This window comes from Polypterus senegalus, chromosome 10 (genome assembly GCF_016835505.1).
Source record: "Polypterus senegalus isolate Bchr_013 chromosome 10, ASM1683550v1, whole genome shotgun sequence".
Lineage (NCBI taxonomy): Eukaryota > Metazoa > Chordata > Cladistia > Polypteriformes > Polypteridae > Polypterus > Polypterus senegalus.
This window is the reverse complement of record NC_053163.1, coordinates 95055563-95077427: the sequence shown is the minus strand read 5'-3', so window position 1 is coordinate 95077427 and position 21865 is coordinate 95055563. Positions and strand designations below refer to the sequence as shown.

Genomic DNA, 21865 nt, shown 5'->3' with positions numbered 1-21865 from the left:
ATCTTCTCTTCAAAGGAGCGCCGTCAGGAGCAGAGAATGTCAGAGAGAGCGTGACAGAAAAGCAAACAATCAAAAAATCAATACGTGCTATTGGGCTTTTAAGTATGCGCACCGCGATAAAGCAGCCGCAAAGAAGGGAGCAATGTGAAGGTAGTCTTTCAGCATTTTTTAGAGGTGGGTCCGTATCTTCTAAACAAACAGCCTCTGTACAAACAGCCCCTCTGCTCACACCCCTTCCGTCAGGCGATAAGCATGTCAGACAGAGTGAGACAGACCGAGAAAAGCAAACAATCAAGCACCGCTCGGGAAGCACATCGTATATCATTGAGGAGTTTTAGTTAATACGTAATACATGCTCTGATTGGGTAGCTTCTAAGCCATCCGCCAATAGCGTCCCTTGTATGAAATCAACTGGGCAAACAAACTGAGGAAGCATGTACTTTAAATTAAAGACCCATTGTCTGTAGAAATCCGCGAACCAGCGAAAAATCCATGATATATATTTAGATATGCTTATATTTAAAATCCGCGATGGAGTGAAGGCGCAAAAGTCGAAGCGCGATATAGCGAGGGATCACTGTATAATGTTTTAGATACGGTAAAGCAAATGGTAACACTTCTAAAAATGTAAAAGCCTGTCCCTAATAGAGATGTCACAAGAACCGATACTTGTACCAAAATTACTAATACATGAGAAAAAAGTGGGTAAAGACAACATATTGTAATGACCCAAGAGTGCAAGAAAATGAAAGAATGGAATCCGCACTTTGTCAGACTGGTGGCGAGTGACACTTAAAAATGACTGTTGGATTATTCAGCTGCCATTTTGTCATGTCCCTCCAGCCTTCTGGGGCACCACACTCTCCCAGCAGTTTTGTCTGTTTTGCCCCACTCCACTCGCCCAGAGGCCAAGGCAACTCCTCTGACATATCCATGGACGAAGGCCACACGCCCAGGTTAATGGACTTTACCCACCTTCTCCTCGTATCCCCTGTGTCAAATGCAGAAGTCATGTCTGGAAAGTACCTGTTATTTTGGATTGGAATTGTACCTGTTACAGGAAGGGAAAAAAAAAAAAACACACACACACAGGCTTTTGTTATTAGCATTTTTATCTTCTTTTGGAGTTAGTTCAGAAGTAGATTTGTGCATTCTTTGAGAACATACTTAAACACTATTTAGTGTTTAATTTAAATTGGTTCAAAAATGGTGCAAATATAAAGATTACAATAGCATATGTTATAAACCTAACAAAGTAATTCTGTAACTAAGTAGATTTTAAAAGGATGTTATCTTTAGCATTGATTTTTAGCAGTATTTCTTAGTTACTGAAGAGAGAATTTAAAAGAAATTTAGAATGTGCACGTGATAAGATAAACCAAGTATTCTGTGATGATATTATTCTTTATAAACTCTGCTGAAATCCACCAGCCCCCAAAGATGATGACACTACCTTAAACTTGTTACCCTGGGGGAATCCATGTGTCTATCACACACTAAAATTTGAGCCCCACATTATTTTTCTGTTTATAAATACCAATATTAGTTTACTTAAATAATGATTGGGTAACTGCTTGATGGACATAACAATAAAAGCTTCTCTTACTCTTAGTATTTTTATATTTTATATTCTATTACAGAAAAGGGCACAATATTGTTCACTAGAATATTGGAAGTATTTTAATAAAACACAATTGAATGGGATTTCTGTTTTTGCTGTGGTGTCAAATAGGTAGTATCGTGAAATGTTACTGGTAATTTTTTGTATTTTTTGTGCTGCTTTAGAGCTTCTTAAACATTTAATTAACTGTTTGAAATTTCTCCTTTTAACATTTTCATTCTTTTGTTTCTGTTCCAGATGCAGTTTATGTAGAAAACAAGAAGCAATGTGGCAGAAATTACTATCAACACCAAATACCAGGAGACGGCCGGAAGGACGTAGCACATTGACTTCAAACTGTTGTATTCTTACTGCTCCAGTAATTTATCCCTCCACTCACTATTATTTTTCCACATCCATTTGAAGCAGATCAAAGCAGACATCTCTGTTCTGATTCTTTGTTTACCTGATGGAAGAGCCTGGTGCTTTCAGTTTGTTACTAAGGTTTGTGAAGTTAAAGGAGAACAATCTGAAACAAAATGTGGATTGGGACCAGGAGTTGTGGAATGATGAATGAATGGATGATGGTTCAGAGAAACAAACAATTAAACATGCACTCTGTCGCCCTTTGATCTTTTGAAATTCGTATATCTATGAACCAGATTAGTTTGCCATTCTTTTACACTAAAAGCAGAAAAAAGTTGATTTGATGTTTAAAAAAAAAAAAAAAATTTAAGAAACTAAGGGATTTACACTTTTTAGATTAGTGGATTCATATAGCATTTTTTTAATAAGTTGAAGTTTCTTTATCAGTCATTTCTTTGGAATTGCAGTACAGCAGGTCCAGAATATTTTTGTTTATGGCCCAAGTGTAACTTTCATATATTCACATATCGTCTTGGGTGTCAGTACATAAAAATGTTTTCTTGGAAACTGCAGTTTATGCCACTTCATCCTTTCAGTTATGGTTTTCCTTGCTTAATGGGCTTTATGCACATTCTACAGTCAAACAAAAGCCAAACATGGCACAATACATATTTTAAAAGATTCAGGATGCAGAAGGACAGTAAAATGTATTTTTTAATTCTAAAACTGTTTCCAGGCAATTGAAAAACTGATTTTGTGTCTGTGTTCTCAGGTTTGCTTAAAGGTGTTTTTCATGCAAGAACCGTTTCTTTCATATGACCTTAATGGCGGTGTCTGTCATACACAGGGTAAAACAATATTAGTGCTGAGCACAACAATAAAAAAACAAAAATTGCATATTTCAGGTTAAACGGACTTGTAAAACCAGTTTGGAATATCTTTTGTGTTTTGCTTAAGCTCACCTGTTAGCAATACTTAGATTTAAAAATAACATAACAGGTCTTTCTCCCTAAGTGGCTCTGTAATTGAAAATAATAGTATTTACAAAAATATTTGTGCGCTCTATTTTTGGTCTTACATTGAATTCAGACCAGGAACTGTGTGCCAAACTGACCAGTGGGTGGCACCAAAGGACTGTGAAATGTAAGAGCCAGTGTTGTTGAAATAGTAAAAGAAACTGGCAAATTAAACAGTATTAGGTGGTCTTGACTTGTCTGGCTCAATTATGATTTTTGCACCTTTTTGACAGAACGTCCAAACCTTGTGCAATACATTAAAACATGCCTCTGATGTAATGTGAATTCTTAGATGAAATTAAGGAATTTCTTTTGGTTTTCAATGCCCATCACAGATCCTGCTCTATTGTGTCTTCTAGGTTTTACTTTGCATGGTTTGATTTGTCCTTGTCAGTACAAGGAAGAGTTTTATGGCTTAACGCTGACTGTTCACAAAATGCGTTGATAACTCCAGAACTACACACTTGTACTGCCTGGCTTTGAGCTCTGTAGACTGATAAAAACGGTCTCACTCATTTCTTCTCACCTAGTTCTGTCCAATCCCAGTGTCCATTAGCACTTTCCGTGGTTCACAAATTAGCACCGGCTGGCACTTGCCTGGTTAATGGGAGTAGCTGCATCTGTGGTATGCAGACGATTTGAATGTGGTGTTATTGTGTATAGTTAAGGTCTTTGGACTGTGCCCAGTGTTAACTGCATTACCAATTAATGGTCCTCTGTTGGAGAGGACCGAAATATGTAAAGAAAGCAAGGATCTAGTGGTCAAAGTGTAGTTGTCTCAGCTTAACGCCTGAATACGTTTTTCTGTCTGTGTTGCTGAATTGAGTGACCAATGAAGCAGAACTTGAAAGACAAAAGAGTCAAAGGGTTAGATTTTGTCTGTCACTTTGTGTCACATTTTCCTTAATGTCAATCTATTGATGTTTTTGCCCAGATATATACAACCAAAATAACACAAGTAATTCCGATGATCATGCTGGCCAGAAAGAGACACTTTAAACCAAAGAGCCACCTTCCTCTGTACAGTAGTATATCTTAACCAACCTGAGCACTTACCTTGAGTCATACAATGGAACTCAAGTAGTACACGTATAGAGATGGGAACTCTCTAGCAAGAACAATGAAGCCTTTCAGGTTGGGTCCTTGAATGCTGCTTCATTTCGACTTGAATGTGTCGCTGCCAACTCCAGCCTACAAACCTGTAACATGCCAACAATTGAGGCTACTGTGGCATGAGTGGAAGCCTCAAGTGAATAGCAGAAAGCATGCCGATGCAGTGCTGTGGAGGAAGAAGCTTTCCATACCTTTGGTCTTTTGCTGGTTTTCTAATCCTTAGTACCCATCTTGATTTTTGCCAGAGATCTGCAGGCTGTTTCAAGGCCCAAACAACCACCCTGCACAAGTCCCCGACCAACACCCCCCGGGGTTGGCCCAGCTGCTTTCCTTTCTAAAGATTTTGTTCTTGCAGCCTTTTTTCCAGGCTGCTGCACTTCGTTGTCTCCAGTATCGGCTCACATTCACACTCTCCATAAAAGAACAAGAGGACAGTGGGGTGCTACATCATACTTTTGCGTGTGTTTTTTTTTTCTTTTTTTAATTGAAATATGCCAAAATTATTCCTGTGATTTAGAAAGCACATTCCTTTAAACAATGTATTTATTTATAATAGAAGTGTGTTGGGATATAATGCCATGTAGAAAACCTATTCCAAATAAAAAGAAGCATTTATTTTATATGCATTCACTTGTCACTTGTAGGTTTCCCTTTTTGATGTTATTTAGAAAACTTCTGTTTTAATAGTTATGTTTTGTTCCCTCCAGCTTACTTTTTCTATTTCTTCTGCCAAAATGTGGAGGGGGAAGGCAAATGAGCCCAGTCTGTTTGCAATTTTATGTAATAACTTGAATTTTTTAATCTAACTGGATTATGGGGAGCTAGAAAATATTCTGGCATTTAACAAATGTTAGAACCAATGCAAAGAAAGATGACAGCCTGGCACAGGGTCTACTTGCTCACTAGGACAAGGCCACTTTACATCCTGTCATACTAGGTTAAAAATAGTCGCCCACCCGCAGAGAATGTGTTAAGTCCACATGGACAGTGGCCAAGCACTGGATTTGGAGATAACCGCACTAAGAACGGTGTCAGCATCATGCCCACAGGCTATAAGCAGTTCAACAAAACTGGAGATTTTAAGGCCAAGATACTAAGTTCAGGCATCTCATGGCTTGAAAGCTTGCCATTTTGGGCTATTGAGAGTCCATAGAGGATGTGCTGGCTGATGCCTCCGGTATTCCTTCTTGCGGTGTTCGCTTGACAGCATCCCGTTGGTCTTTGGAAACCCATCTGTTCATTGGGGCTGGTGGACCTTTAGGAGCTCTCCTGCAGTGCCATGTGCCCTTTAATAAAGGATTTGAATTTTTAAAACAATTTTGCAGTTTTGTCCATGACTTTTGGTAGAGATTTCACTGACGCTGCTAATAATCTTACTTTGGCATCTCTACAAACTTTAAACCAGCTACTTTTTGTATCTAGAAAGCTAGAAGTTCAGTCCCACTCGCTCCTTGTATGTGGTATTGTGCTTTTAAAAATTATTCATCCCTTGAAAGTTTTCACGTGTTATTGTTTACACAAAACTGAATTACAGTGGATTTAATTTTGCTTTTTCGACCCTGATCAACAGACTTTTTAATGTCAGAGTGAAAATGGATCCCTGTAAAGTGTCTAATTTTAAATATAAAACACAAAATAATTGTAGGGAGGTGAATACTTGTGTAGTCCATCAGTGTTTAGCAGATGCACATTTGGCAGCCATGACAGCCTTGTCTGTTTTCACGGGTTTAACAGCTTTGCACATCTGGACACTGCAGTTTTTCACCTTTGCTCATTTGCTCTCAGGTTGCATGGGGATCAGGAGTGAAGAGCCTTTTTCCAAGTTCAGCCAGTTGGATTGACATCTGAACTTTTATTTCTTAAATGGATGAACTCTGGAGTAAGTGCACCTCAGCTCAGTTTAGCTGGGGGTCCAGCTCCAGGACATTGTGGGAGAATGGCCATGGTAAGAGACGTAAACACAAGAACCTGATGGTCACTTGGGCTGAACTCTGCTAAACTCGTGTGGAGATGGTAGAATCTTCCAGTATGACAATCATCACTGCCACACTCTACTGATTTGGTCTCTATGGCCTAGAGTTGCCAGACAAAAGCCTCTCTCTCACAAAAGCAGGCTTGGAGTTTGCAGAAAGACACCAAAAGGACTCTCCAGCTATGAGAAACTAGATTCTCTAGTCTGAAGAAACCAAAGTGAGTGGTGCTCTGTTTTTTCCAAACATGGTGCTACTCACCAGTGTTTTTCCATTCCAGGGGCAGCACACTCTGATCGTTTTTCAGTAATAGGGACTGGGAGTCTAGATGGGGTTGAGGGAAGGCTGAACAAAGCTATCCTTAAATGATTTCGCCTTCCAACTGGACAAGGACGCTAAGCACAAGCAAAGACAACACAGGAGTGAGTGACTTATGAATAACTCTGTTAATGTCACTGAGTGGCCCAGCCAGAGCATCTCTGGTGAGACCTGAAAAACCGCTATCCACTGCTGGTCTCCGTCTAACTTGATGGAGCTTGAGAGGGTCTGTCTAGAAGAATGGCAGAAAAATCCCCAAATCCAGATGTGCAAGATTCTCATGTCATACCTAAGAAGGCTTCTGACTATTTGTGTCAATGAGAGATTTCAATTTTTTATTGTTAAGAAATGTGTAAAACTGTTTTAAAATCCTGCTTTCATTTGTCACCCTGTGGAAAACATGAAATGATTTTAGAACAAGGCTGAAAAATGACAAAATGTGATGGGATATCTGAATACCGTCTTAAGTCTTTTTAGCCATAATCCCTTCTGGCAAACTACAGCTGAGATGTCATGCAGATTTTTTTATTATTGTTATTTTATTTACTAACAAACAAAAAAATTGTCTTTCTCTTTGTCACTCTACCCTAAAGCTGTGACTGGTGAAGTACCCCAGCAGCAGTTCTATGCACAGCCTCTCCTGTCTGACGGAGTTCCAAGCTCCAGTGACTTGGAGATCTCTTGGTAGCCTTCCTCGCTAGTCGTCTTCTTGCACAATCACTCGCTGTACAGATTTACAGTTGTGCCACACTCTTTACATTTCTCAAGTGAGTGATTCAACTGGGCACTCAGTGACTTGGCCATATTCTTATCTCCATCCCTTATGTTGTGCCTTTCTTTTACTTATTCACAGAGTTGTTTGGAGAGTTTTTTGTCTTCATTGTTTCAGTTAGGTCACCCCAAGCCGGTCCTTCACATGAGGCGCATTTCTACTGCAAGCCCGTTGAGCACAGACAGGTTATCTCTATTGAATCAATTGGCTATACCAGTGCTCTTCTCACCGGAGTGTCATATTAAAGGTGGCAACACTTATATGATCAATTGTTTTGTGTTTTATTATTTGTAATTCATTTAGACCAGTTTGCAGAAGTTCAATTTCACCTGGGCCCTCATCAGCATAAATACTCTTTAATTCCATGTTACATGACAATAAACTGCGAAAATCTCCAAGGGGCAAGTATGTTTTAGAGGCACTGTAGCTGCTGGTTGCTGTCTTTGTTCTCTACATAGCGGCCCCCTTATGCCTTACTCCATGTCATGTGGGGATTCAACACATCATGTGATACCAAAGGTGACCTCTGCTAACATGAAATGCTGTTGCTCCTCCAGTTTATCGCGTCTATCAAGTGGCCCTCCGCACCCTCCTAGTAGACTGCAGGTTCTCTGATTTCTCATTCATTTTGGCTTCTGAGAGTTCATATTTTCCAGAGTTGGTCCTTTCTAGATTTTCTTCCTTAAGTGTGTTCACTTCAGAAGCAATTACTCGAAGGGGAATGCCAAAGGAGTTATAGATGTGATCGCTAACATCAGGGAAATGTTGTATGGACTAAAGCAGGGAAGTGCTTCTTTGCACAAAGAATTGTGGGAATCTGGAACTACTGAGTGAGCCACGTAGTTCAAGCAGAAACCTTGGCAACTTTTAAGAAGTATCTGGATGAGATATTGGGACAAATCTGTTAGTAACCCTCACAAAAAAACCCACAATTATCTATGGAATAACTTGAAACTGACCCAAGTAATTGGCACCTGTTATTGTTTATTCTGTATTTAATAAAAAAAAAGTTTTGACTCAACAGAATATTTCAAATAACACCACAAATGAAAATAGCATGGAAAAAAATGACAACTTAATATTTTGCTGCACAACCTTTAGAAGCAAATCACTGCAAACAAGCGATTCCCGAGCTCTCAGTGAGACTTCTGCACTTGTCGACACACATACTGTAGTTGGGCCCACTCCTCCCGAGTTAAATGCTCCAGCTGTGTGTTTTGGGTCATTATCCTGTTGGATGATCCATGACCTGCAACTGAGACAGAGATTTCTGACACTGGGCAGTACATTTTGGTCCAATATGACTTGAGAGTCTTGAGATTTCATTGCCCCCTGCACAGACTCAAGGCACCCCATATCAAATGCAGCAAACCAGCCTCAAAACATAACTGAACCTCCTCCTCCATGGTTCACAGTGTGTATGGCGTGCTTTTCTTTGAAAGCCTAATATTTATCGTCGGTGGACATAAGGCTGATGTGACTTGCCAGAAATCTCCAGTTTTGTCTCATCTGGCCAAAGGCCTTTCTCCCAGAGGCATTGTGGCTTATCAATATGTTTTTTTTTAGCAATTTTGTTTTGTGTTTTTCTCTCAAACAGTGGAGTCCTCCTGGTGGTTCTTCTATTGAGCCCACTGTCACTCAAAAGGCAATGGAAGGTGTCATCAGACATTGATGGGCCTTGACTTTGGAGTTCAGCTTGTCTCACTTTGGAGGTTGTCCTTGGCCTTTTCTCAACCAGTCTCGCTACCCTTTTGCCCTTTTCTGATGTAGATTGTCCCCTTTCTGCTGCATCCAGGGAGGTTGGCTACAGTGCCATGGACCTTAAACTTCTTATTATTTACAACTGTTGTCACAGGGACATCGCGCTGCTTGGAGATGGTCTTACAGCCCTTGTCTTGAACATGATTGTCGTTAATTTTCTTTTTGATCTCCTCAGACAAATCTTTCCTTTGCCAATCTGCAGAGACTACTTTTCTCCTTTTAAATGACTGCATTATTGGTGATGTGTGACAACAATTAAAGAGAACAGCTATTTTGAAAAACCACTCTAATCCAATTATTAAGGATCTTTTTTAGGGCTACCAACAAATGTGTTTCGAGTATCTCTCTAGAATGCGCACTCTCACACTTTCACCCTTGCTTTGCTTTACCCGATGATTGGATATCAAAGGCATGCAGGTATCCATTGAACAATTGCTTTTCATTTAGTCACTTGGCCGGACTCGTATTGCACTTTTTCAATGAGCTCCAAGGGTACCAGCAAATCGGTCCACGTCTGTGTTAGCTAATCAAGCGAGCCTGATGGACTGAATAGTCACCTTTTGTTTTTTCTAATTTCTTGCATTCTCGTCTCATCCTGGGGATTTGTTTTAATCTTTGCAGCACATCTCTGTCAGTAAAGTTCCCAATGATTTGCTGGCCTAACACCAATGTCATCAGAGGTGAACACATCAGAAAAATGACCACCTTGTTTCCATGTTGGTGCTTTAATATGGGGTGGCACAGTTGTGGCTCTCCTCCCAGAAGAATCCCAAAAGTTTAAATTAACCCACAATGTGTTGTTGCCCTGCAGTGGCCTGGCTTCCTGTCCAAGGTTATTCATGCCTTGTGCCACTGCTACCTGGATGGGCACTGCCTCAAACTGACCCTGAGTTGAATTAATTGGGGTAACAAATTGATGGATGCTTTTAAGAGCCGTCATCATCATCTTAAAGTGAACCTGCTTCGGGCTAATTAATGATGGGCTCCGGCCGTGCCCGGTTTACCTTTGCAGGCAGCCACTTCAGGCAGAGGTGTCCCCTGTTTGGTCTCAGACTGGTTTATGACAGGAGGGTGACTGGTTTGTTCCAAATCTATCCACGCGAAGGCCTGATTGAGACTCCTTTTTCCAGGTCTTTTCTTCTTAGGGCACCTTTTCCCCAGAAGACTCCAAGTCCCTCTGAATCTGGACGGGTTAAACAAGAACTAGTTATGGACATGTACGCCTTGTTCCTAGGAAAATAAAAATGCTGTATGTGTGAACACTTAGACATGAAGTACAGATGCCTGAGGAGGGCGATGCTTCTGCTTATCATTGTAGGCCTGGTGAGAGCTTTACTGGAGTCACAACATCTGTGTGGTGCCCACAATGTCATTAGACGTCCTTTATGGCTTCAGCTTCCAGTTGATGTGTTTCATTTTTGCTTGTATTGCTTTGAATGTTTTTTTCTAATCCCCCATCTTTACTTCCTGTCACAGATGCCTCTGATAAATGAAGCTGCACTTTCTAACATCAAGTATTCAGAGACTGCAGGCTAACCTTGCAGCTTTATGCCAAATCAGAGAACTGCAGCTGTATGGGCACAGTGCCCGCTCACTTCACTGCCATTTAAACCTGTCCAGTGGCAATTTACACAAATTGCCGAACCACAACTGGGCAGCTCCATGCAACTGTTATTACGGAAGATAAGTAAATAAATCAAGGTAAATAACATTGGATCTGACTTTTATATAAGTAACATATAAATGTTTTTATATAAAGTCCATCACAAAACATAATCACAAACTGGACTTTGCACGATACGTTGGCGAGTTCTGTAAGCCGTGCTGTTTCATTGAAGGACAGGTGTAGGGCAGACTGACTGGCAGGATAATGCTTGACCTCTTGCTGCATCCAAACGGTGCCATCTGCGTTGTTCTTATATGTGAGTAGACGTTTCTTGCTGGGAGGGCTTCTGTTCTCTTTCTCCAAAGTAGAACCCTCGTCCTCATCTGATTTCACCTCTGCTATAGCATGTCTTTATTTGAAAATAGCAGTGTCAGATTGGGGTGAGCGTGAACGCAACTGAGAGAAAAAAACGGAATTAAAAATAAACACTAACCTTTACAAGTGCCATACATTTACATTGGCTGTTACAGACTCAAATCCATCCATCCATCCATTGTCTAATCCGCTGAATCCGAACACAGGGTCACGGGGGTCTGCTGGAGCCAATCCCAGCCAACACAGGGCACAAGGCAGGAACCAACCCTGGGCAGGGTGCCAGCCCACCGCAGGACACACACAAACACACCAAGCACACACTAGGGCTAATTTAGAATCGCCAATCCACCTAACCTGCATGTCTTTGGATTGTGGGAGGAAACCGGAGCACCCGGAGGAAACCCACACAGACACGGGGAGAACATGCAAACTCCACACAGGAGGACCTGGGAAGCAAACCCGGGTCTCCTAACTGCGAGGCAGCAGCGCTACCACTGCGCCACCGTGCCGCCCGACTCAAATCAAATGTATGTTTTTATTCTGTAATAGTAAGAATAAGAGCAGCTCACTACTCAAAACAGAGGCGTCCGGGATCGAACAACGAACGTCTTGATTACGAGTCAGCAGTTCTTACCGCTGCACCACCAAAGCAGCCGTATTAAGGGCGTGTCAATGTCGTACCCTAACACAAGTTCTTTTTCTGCAATTATATTCTTGAAAAAAAGCACACTTGTTTTGATATACTTGTGCCTTTTGTGAAAGTGTTTATTTGATATTTGGACTTCGGGCTTCTCACATTATACACTTCATGTCTACATTTGTCAATTATTACTAAGACATGAAAAACGTTTCTGTTTTAACGATGTGTTTACATAGATTGTTGTAGACACAAAACACACATCAAATGGATGTATTACAATTAACGATACTTATTTACCCTTTACAACTCCAGGCAACTCACACGCAAGGAAACAGACTTAAGCTGAGGGATAGGATAGCAGCCTGCTTGCTACTTGTGCTGATTGACACATTTACACAACACAAAAGACGCTGATGGAGAGGTGCGATGGGATTTAAGGTGGGCCGGGATTACGAGTTTTTTTGTAGGCTTTGGTAATTCTAGTGTTAATAATAAAGGTGCCAGAGTGGTTCTTCAGATTGTTGCTATAGGAGAACCATTTTGGTTCCCAAAAGGCCCATCAACGTGAATGTTCCAGAAAGAACTTTTACAAATTTAGACCCATAACAAGCTCCATACTTAAATAACCATGAGTACATGGTAAATGATTGGTGAAATTCTAATGGGTTCCTGATTTTAAAAGGACTCCTGCTACATACAATCACACGGGCTAAGCTCAGGTTTTCTTGATCTGCTAGTGTCCTGCTAGGGAGTATACCATACATGAACACAGGGTCACAAGAAAACTGGAGCCTCAACAAACATCAGGCTCAGGGCAGGAACATCTGCTAAACGGGGCGCCCCTCCATCACAGGAAAGGACATCCATAAACGTAGCGTCGACGATCGTCAATCTGACTAATCCTACTGTACTGAAAACCCACTAACAGCACACATTAAATATGCCAGTGTCGAATGAACTCTTAGAGTGTTAAAGTAACCATGTGAGAGAGAGTTAATGCATATTTACACATAAAGTGTTTACTTCACAAAAACCTTCTTTGACTTAAAGCCAAGTTATAAATGTGTTGTAAAAAAGATTAATTTGTAGGATGCAAGGTAAGGGCACTGAAAACAGAAGCAAGCAGAAGATATTTACTTACAGCCCAAAAAAAGCCTGAGGTCCTCCTGCTGGTGCCCAAATATGAATACCACTGCCTGTGCTGAAAGTGTGAGCTACACGCATATACAAGAAACCTTTTATATAGTGCCTTTCACAAAGGTCACCATTACATGGCTCTTTAAGTATTACACAAGACTAACGTGTTCTTGGAATATTTCAGTGTATCTATGAAACTTATAAGAGATTTAAAGTGGGTTTGCATGAGGACCCCATTTCACAGAGCACCGCTGCCACGGAGTACTCTGTAGCTTTTGTCATGCCAGCCATTCTCTGTGCCCACAGATATATATTCCTATAAAGTCATACTTTAAGTTGGACTTCTGCCTTCATTAATCACCCAGTCCAGTGACAATTCACAAAATACAACACGTCTTTATTGGAGTATATTAGGTGTTTGTGTGTTACTTGGGGATAAATTAGTGTATTTTATCTAGTTTTTCAGGATTATCATTAGCAGCGTAACTTTCATTCTGCTTTTCTGAATACTTCAACTCTTATTTTTTAATGTGCACTCAAGTAGCTGAAACCTTTCCCTGCCGGGTGTCTGTTTCACTTATTGACACCATTTTTAGGATACAACAGCAAAGGCCATAAAAATGAGAAAATGGTAAAAGACACTTCAACTTTTAAAGTGTACCGCTTAACTGAATTTCACCTTCCTGCACTTTTCTGATAGGAAAAGGAGGAAAACGACCGTCTAATTAAATAATGAGATGTGCTACAGGTAAAACAACTGAATAGTAGGATGCAGTCGCAGGGGGTCCCCAGGACTAAACTTGAGCCTCTGCTTTCCACAATAAAGGCAGGTGGCCAGATCTCAGATAAAAAATGATTATATCAAAGTAATAATATATAATAATAATAATAATAATATATAAAAATAATGATTATATCATACAGGGTATACTGCAAAAATGCATCAACAAAAAACTAGACAAAAAAATTTTAAATGGGAGTTGTTTGGCTTTGATTTAGCAAAAATATCTGCCAATAGGGTATGCAAAATGTACTTGACAAGATTTCTTAAAGTGAGTTAAAAATCATAAATGCAATTTTTTTTGATAAGTCACTATTTCTTATAGTAAGGAAAACAAGATTGAATGTCATGGTATAAATACTTTTCATTTGCTTAGATATGCATCATAAGAGGCACTCAATACTAATAAATAACTCACCTACACGTGCAGGAGAAGAGTAAACAGGGAAACAAGAAACGTTTGTAGGAAAAGAAGCAGACTTAAAAATTAAGAATCACAAGAGCTGCGTTTACTCTTACCAAAGGTCTCGGGTAATGAGTCCGCTCGGAGGGCTCACTGAGCCCATTTGTAGATCCAGTACGCCTTAAAAATGTGATCGTCATAGTCTCCGCCTCTAGGGCGTGGCTTGACAGCTTTAATATACTGTACTTCAGCAGCGCTTCGTTGGCATTTGCGTTTCATCCTTCACGGGTCACGGCGACGTTTTGTTGCTGATTTTATATTTTAAGATCGTGCTACCAAAAGTCGGACTTTAAGGTGGGGGGGTCACAATATTTAATAAACAAAAATGTCTATTTGAAAAGCAAATAAAAAATGAAGTGATCCAACTTTACAACAATCCATCCATATCTAGAGAAAGGAATCAGGGAAGCTGGGTTCTGGGTTAGCGTAAGGCAGGAACAGGGCCAGTACGTTACAAAATGTCGCCTCACATCACGCGTCGGCCATGGACAGGGACAATCTCCCAGGCCAGCCCATCGTGAGGTGAACAGGCAATTTGGAATCGGCAAACCATTTAACTCGCATGTCTTTGAAAACCTTTGAAAACACCTGGATGTTACACCACCCATACATTACTAGCTGGTTTAACAATAAGAAAGTGCTTATTTTGCCACATGTGCAACACGCAGGCAAAAACCTGTCATTTCAGCATCATTAATGAAATTGTGTACATTTTGTTACTTTTAAAGTTTTAAGCGTGCTATGATAAGTGAGATGTAGGTTATACTGTTTGCCTTACGGGCAACTGATGATCTGTGCCTTGGAATGTGACATAAATATGCAGCAGTGCGGTTGTGATTCTGAAAAATGCTAATATTTTTTATGGTTTGTACGCCCTCCCAAACTTAAATGCCAAACTGTCCATACTACTGCGTGTTCAACGTTGAGTTTCATCCATCTATCCATTTTCCAACCCGCTGAATCCGAACACAGGGTCACGGAGGTCCGCTGGAACCAATCCCAGCCAACACAGGAACCAATCCTGGGCAGGGTGCCAACCCACCACAGTACACACACTAACACAGCCACACACCAAGGCCAATTTAGAATCGCCAATCCACCTAACCGGCATATCTTTGGACTGTGGGAGGAAACCGGAGCGCCCAGAGGAAACCCACGCCAAAACGGGGAGAACATGCAAACTCCACGCAGGGAAGACCCGGGAAGCGAACCCAGGTCTCCTAACTGCGAGGCAGCAGCGCTACCACTGCGCCACCGTGCCGCCCACGTTGAGTTTCACCAAAGTAAAAATACGGGCAAGAACAAAATATCAATTAGCGTTTTGTATTGCATTTTGAACGATGTGTCAATGTTAAGTTTATACCTTTGACGTTATGGTCATCACCCTTAAAAACTTTATTGCAAACAGGTGAAGTTTAAATGTAAAATCGTCCGTTCTTTTCCATGCATGCTGTCTAGTGGGCTGTCTGTCACATTCCGAACTCGATGCTTTGCCAGCCCAGTTCCGTATATTTTTATTAGTATTGTGTAGTTTTCACTTATTCATAAATACCCTGTGTTTTGATTTTGATATAATTTTTAGCAGTAATCGAGATTAAGTATTGCGGTTGGCTACTCACCTGTATAACATCGTAACCTCGTATTACCTTTATTGCACTAATATTTGAAATGCCATACTGTGGAAATGCACTACTGTGTGTGTTGATGTTGATTGCATGCCGCTCTGTTTCTAACAGGATTATGAAGTCATTTACTGCCCCGATGAAGAAATGACTGGTATTGTCCGAAGTGAATGCGCTGGCAAGGCAAAGCTTCCATGTTAATTCCGGTTATTACGCTCTTATAAATATAAAGTGCTTCTTAAGCGGCGATTTACCGGGTCGAGTGGTACCTTGTAGCTCCATTGCTTGACAAAGAACCTTTTTATTCTGTGAAGTGTTCATTACATATGAAAATGGGTCTTTGTGCCTTGAAATGGATCTTAATACGTGGGCAAAACAGAATTTTTAAATGTATTGTAAACTGGCAGGCAGAATACAAACAGATCAAGAAGACCTGAACTAATTTTGGGGTGTATACAGCAAGAGTCATTTTAAAAATCGTGAAGCCGCTGGTATTCCTCAAATTTGTTATCAGTTGTTCATGGCTATCTACGGAACCTGTTACTGATGTAAACAAATCCATTATTTTTCGTGAATCCTCCATGTGGATGGTACTTTTCATTACCAAAATTATTTCTAATATTGCATCGCCGTGAAGAACTGCTTTATTTTTAAGTGTGTACTGAGGACGTTTACAGCTTGCTGCTCCTTCAAGACTGTGGGTATAGACTGGAGTCTCTGAATTGATACCCAGTACTTGGCGATATATATATATATATGTGTGTGTGCGTGTGCGTGTGCGTGTGCGTGTACACTATGTGTGTACTACCCAGAACTAAAGTTGTTTGCTACCTTTTCCATTACGTTAAGGTGACCAGAATTCTTTGGGCCAATCCGGGGACATTGGCGGAGGGTGGGGGTTGGGTTGGGGGATTAGAGGAGCGTAGACTACATGCAAAGCGAAAGGTTATCACGTGATTTCTCGCCAAAGTTGCAGGATGCTGTAAAGCATAACTTCCGTCAAAACACCGCGCATGCGCTCCGAGTTCAAATTATCCTGGTGATGAGATACCAGTGAACCAGCTGAAACCGGAGATAAAACGGGAACATGTTTCTGAGTGTGGACAGTGGTCCGAAAACGGGGACGGATGGTCACCTTACCTACGTGTACCTTCAGCGCCTTTCGTCTGTATTCGTGTGTGTGACCGTCTCTTAATCCCGTAAAGCCGTCTTGTCATACTCTGATATTGCTTGCTCACTTCCTACCAGATGTTACTATTTGCCGTCTTTGAAAGCAACTCTCAGCATGCCTCATACAGGTTTACTACTTCTCGTGCGTCTCGCACTGACACTTCCTATCTCGTCACATCCATAGACACAGAATAACTCGACGCATCATAACCAGCAGCATCGCACGTCAACGTCGCCGCCATATTGCGAGTGGCACTGCTGTGGAGTGAAGTAATGGGTTAGATGCCTCACACATGTTCTGCTTGGGATTTTACAAACCGCTGTACCCTCCAAACTAGATCCCGGGGGATTACATTTCATAGGTAAGACTGAACAATTGTTTTGGTTATATTTGGCCATTAGAAAATCCCGTTTTATAAGATTTACTTTAGCTACGCCAGGCTAAGCTAGCAAAGCTATGCATTTATGTGCTCAAGTGAGCCTCCAAACAACGTTTTGGCTAAATGTATTTAGTGACTAACTATGTAGATTGTTGTTAGCTGTTAACAATTCTCAAACTTGATGATGTTTTTTCTCAAGGAGCACATTGAGGAAACATAGTTTGAAACTGACAACTATCATGTTATGCTCATGTCTTTAGTTATGTCTGTCTTCCACAAACTAAGGCTGCACCATATTGCCAGACTGAATACTTTCAAATTACAGGATCTGAGTGAGCGAGAGGGAGTGTAAGTCTGGAGGAGATCAGTGAGGTAGGGGGAACATTAAATGTTAAGAGCGCTATTTTGTATTGTATTCTGTAGTGAACAGGGAGCCAGTGAAGCTGAGAGAGAGTAGGTGTAATATGTTCAGTGGATTCAGAACAGCAGGTTATTATCCTGGCAGCAGAATTCTGAAGAAGTTATAAGCGATGGGGCGGCACGGTGGCGCAGTGGGTAGCACTGCTGCCTCGCAGTTAGGAGACCCGGGTTCGCTTCCCGGGTCCTCCCTGCGTGGAGTTTGCATGTTCTCCCCGTGTCTGCGTGGGTTTGCTCTCACAGTCCAAGGACATGCAGGTTAGGTGCATTGGCGATTCGATTTGTGTGCCCTGCCCGGGGTTTGTTTCTTGCCCTGGGATTGGCTCCAGCAGACCCCCCATGACCCTGTTGTTAGGATATAATGATTGGATGTAAGCAATGGATACATTTCTGTGGGATTCCAGATAGAATAGCCTTACAGTAATCTATACGTGAGGTGACTCGGGCATTAACCAATACTTCAGTACTGTGTTGCATAAGAACAGGACGAAGTCTAGAAATGTTTCGGAGATGGAAGAAGGCAGCCCGAGAATTGTTACTTACATGGGAGGAATTATTGAATAATAATAATTATTATTATTCAATAATTACCATTTTTAGTGTATAAATGGATATAAATAATTGCATTTAAATGATTCACCAAAATCTGTTGTATGTAAACGATACTGTTTTAAACGTAATTGTTTTTTCTTCAGAAAAGCTGGTTTTCACGTCTACCTGTATTAGTTTAAATGGCACTTTTGCCACTCGCAATAGGGCGGACGCGCTGACATATCGTGTCGACTGGGCAACACACTGAATGCGGCGTCTGTCTATATATGTCTATGGTCACGTCACCAAAGAAAAAAACTGACCAATCACAGCTAAACCAGACTGACCAATCAGAGTGCTCAGAGGGACGGCAAACAGACTTTACTTAGTATTTCATTATACAGTATAGTAGATAGATGTAGTCATTTAATACTCTTTTCTTTTTGTATACCCCAAATTTATTATATTTTATTGATATTGAAGTGCTTGGGTCAGTAATATTAATTAAAAAAAATGCCACACCAATGGTTCTCAGACTGGAGACCCCCAAGGCTGCAAGTGTTCATCTCCCCCAGCATTGAAATCCGTGAGTGGCCTGGTCTCATTTATTGAGCTGCTCTTTTTTCTCTTCTGTTGTTCTGTATTCAGAAAAGCCCATCTTTTTTACAAGACCTTTACAAACATTTGTATTTCTGCTATAGCTGCAAACGCTTAACTCTCTTTTTTTTAAGGTTTCCACGTTTTTGCCTTTGTTCGGTGTAGGTTGCTCTTTTAATAACATTTAAGCATGAGCAGAGTAGACACCCAACAATGTTAAGAGTGGTGGTCCGCAGGGTTCAGTGCTAGGGCCATTGCTATTTTTAATATATATAAATGATTTAGATAGGAATATAAGTAACAAGCTGGTTGAGTTTGTAGATGATACCAAGATAGGTGGATTAGTGGATAATTTGGAATCCGTTATATCATTACAGAAGGACTTGGATAGCATACAGGCTTGGGCAGATTTGTGGCAGATGAAATTTAATGTCAGTAAATGTAAAGGATTACACATAGGAAGTAAAAATGTTAGATTTGAATACACAATGGGCGGTCAGAAAATCGAGAGTAAACCTTATGAGAAGGATTTAGGAGTCATAGTGGACTCTACGCTATCGACTTCCCGACAGTGTTCAGAAGCCATTAAGAAGGCTAACAGAATGTTAGGTTATATAGCACGATCTGTGGAGTACAAGTCCAAGAAGGTTATGCTCAACCTTTATAATGCACTGGTGAGGCCTCATCTTGAGTATTGTGTGCAGTTTTGGTCTCCAGGCTACAAAAAGGACATAACAGCACTGGAAAAGGTCCAGAGAAGAGCGACTAGGCTGATTCCAGGGCTACAGGGGTTGAATTATGAGGAAAGATTAAAAGAGCTGAGCCTTTACAGTTTAAGGAAAAGAAGATGAAGAGGTGACATGATTGAAGTGTTTAAAATTATAAAGGGAATTAGAACAGTGGATCGAGACCTGTATTTTAAAATGAGCTCATCAAGAACGCGGGGACACAGTTGGAAACTTAAGGGTAAATTTCGCACAAACATTAGGAAGTTTTTCTTTACACAAAGAACGATAGACACTTGGAATAAGCTATCAAGTAGTGTGGTAGACAGTAAGACGTTAGGGACTTTCAAAACTCGACTTGAGGTTTTCTTGGAGGAAGCAAGTGGATAGGACTGGCGAGCTTTGTTGTTCTGAATGGCCTGTTCTTGTCTAGAGTGTTCTAATGTTCTAATTTAAATGGAGTACTTGAAAGTATCAGACCTGCCAGTATGCTCATTAATAATTAACAAATTAAACAACAACTGGAACACCAGGACAGAGTATGTCATGATAACAATGGAGAAAATCTTAAAAAGTAAGTTTAAAGATGAAACATTCAATTTTCCCCATCTAACATGCCCAACTAAAACGTGAAGGTGGTGGGGGGTCCCCAGAACAGTGTGAAGAAGTCCTGTGCTGTCCATAACACCAAGGCCAGCATTGTTAGGTGAGGCACTCAGAGTCACACAGTGGCATTTGAACTGGCACCCCTGGAGATTCCAGGCCATTTATGTCTCCTCGATCTCTCTGTGTGTCCACAATTCGGCACATCTGTTCTCCCCACTTCCCCAAAAGTTATGAGGTGCTCGGCTCAATGCAAAAAAACAAAAATGGCCACAACTGGAAATTATGCCACCCAACAACTTCGTCTCACCTCCCCTTGCCAAGGTTAGCCCACTCTGCTCCAGATCCCCTTTCTCTCTTTAGCTCTCACCTCCATGTGTTCCCATTCTTCTTGTGTCTTCTTTTAAAATGTCTTAATCTCTTCATCCATTTTCCTGTGTATCCCTTTCTTGTTGAGGATTCTTGGTGTGAATTCTGGAAAAACAAATTCATTCTTCTACCCATCCTGTCAGCAAAAGGTGCAAGGCAGGAATCAACATTGAAGATGCTGCCAGTTCGTGAGGGGGACACACTCACTAACACTCATTTAGAGTCGCCATTTAACCCCTGGCCCCTTAAACACTCACAGACGGGGGGTTAACTGGAGGACATGCACTCCACACACAGACTGGGGCTGAGCTCCTGGGGACAGCAGTGTTAAGCCAGGTGAAGATTCACATATAACAACACATCAAAATGATGGCAATAATGTGGAATTAGAGCCGCTGTTTCATTATAACATTTGTATTCCTAATTCCCTAAATGTGTGCTGAACAACTGACACCTTTGGCGATCTCTCGCCCTCTCCGAGGCTCCTCCCCTTTTTATTATTCAGAATTTAGATTGATTATATTCATATTTCATTCTCCATGCAGTCATCCATTTGTGGTCCTCTCTTGTCATCTTTTGGGAGACCAGCAGTCTCCTCCTCGCTTTCCTCGTCCACTAACAAAACAACCCAAGTCTCCGTTTTCTTCTCCTGCTTCATCTCATCAGGGTGGCACCGTAGTTAGTGCTGCATTTCAGATCCTGGGCATCACCTGCATGGAGTCTGCACCTTCTCACTGGTCATTTAAAAAAGAAGCATATCAAGTGGTGACTCGAAATGGGTCAGCTGTTTGTGTGTGTGTGACAAAGTGTGGCAGTGCCATCTCATCCAGGATTTGTTCCTGTGTTGCCCTCCCTGCCCTGGCCCTGAACTGGATAAGCAGGTTAAAAAATGGATGGATGTGTCACACTTATGATTGTTTTCTTTATATACAAAAGTTCTCAAACTGGTTTAATCTAACTCAAGGACACCAAGGGCCAGAGCCAATCCTGGATGCATCAGTTGCAAGGCAGGAAGTGCTTGTGTTCTGCCCAACTGGACCAGCATGCTGTAATGGAGCCTACCCAATAGCTTGAGCCTTGACTCACTCAGGCACTCCTGACTCCTCTTCTTTCATCAGCTACTCTTGGCTGTTGTGCCTTTACTTCTTGTTGTTCTCCATACTTTGGAAGCACTCAATCTGGACAACATCTTGAACAGGTTCACTTTAAAATACTAGAAACATTTCACCAAGAACTGGCCATTCAGCTCAACAACTTGGCCATCCTACTCACCCAGATTGCACTCTTCATTTTTTTACAAGGTGCTATAAACACTGGCCCAAAAGATTGCTCAAGAGTTTTGATTTTCTAAAATTTATCCACTTTCTGAACCCCACGATGGGGAGTGATGCCAATCTACTGCACACCATATCCATACATACAGCCAAATCACGTTAATACAGAAATGAACCTGTGTCTCTGGATCCTTCATGTACTATTATTGTGCCACCTGCTAAACAAAATGCCACCTAGTTAATAAAAAAAACACTGCAT

General features: G+C 41.1%; 1 protein-coding gene across 4 annotated transcripts in view; it reads left to right on the top strand.

Moving 5' to 3' along the window:
• si:ch211-200p22.4 (phosphatidylinositol-binding clathrin assembly protein) overlaps window positions 1-2861 on the top strand; it is a 112528-nt gene extending 109667 nt beyond the window's left edge. For all 4 annotated transcript variants that reach the window (XM_039766247.1, XM_039766248.1, XM_039766249.1 and 1 more), the window contains one exon: window positions 1859-2861. In XM_039766247.1, coding sequence (XP_039622181.1) covers window positions 1859-1873 — 15 coding nt within the window. In that variant the 3' untranslated portion in view covers window positions 1874-2861. The remainder of the gene's footprint in view (window positions 1-1858) is intronic.
• The last annotated feature ends 19004 nt before the right edge of the window (window positions 2862-21865 follow it).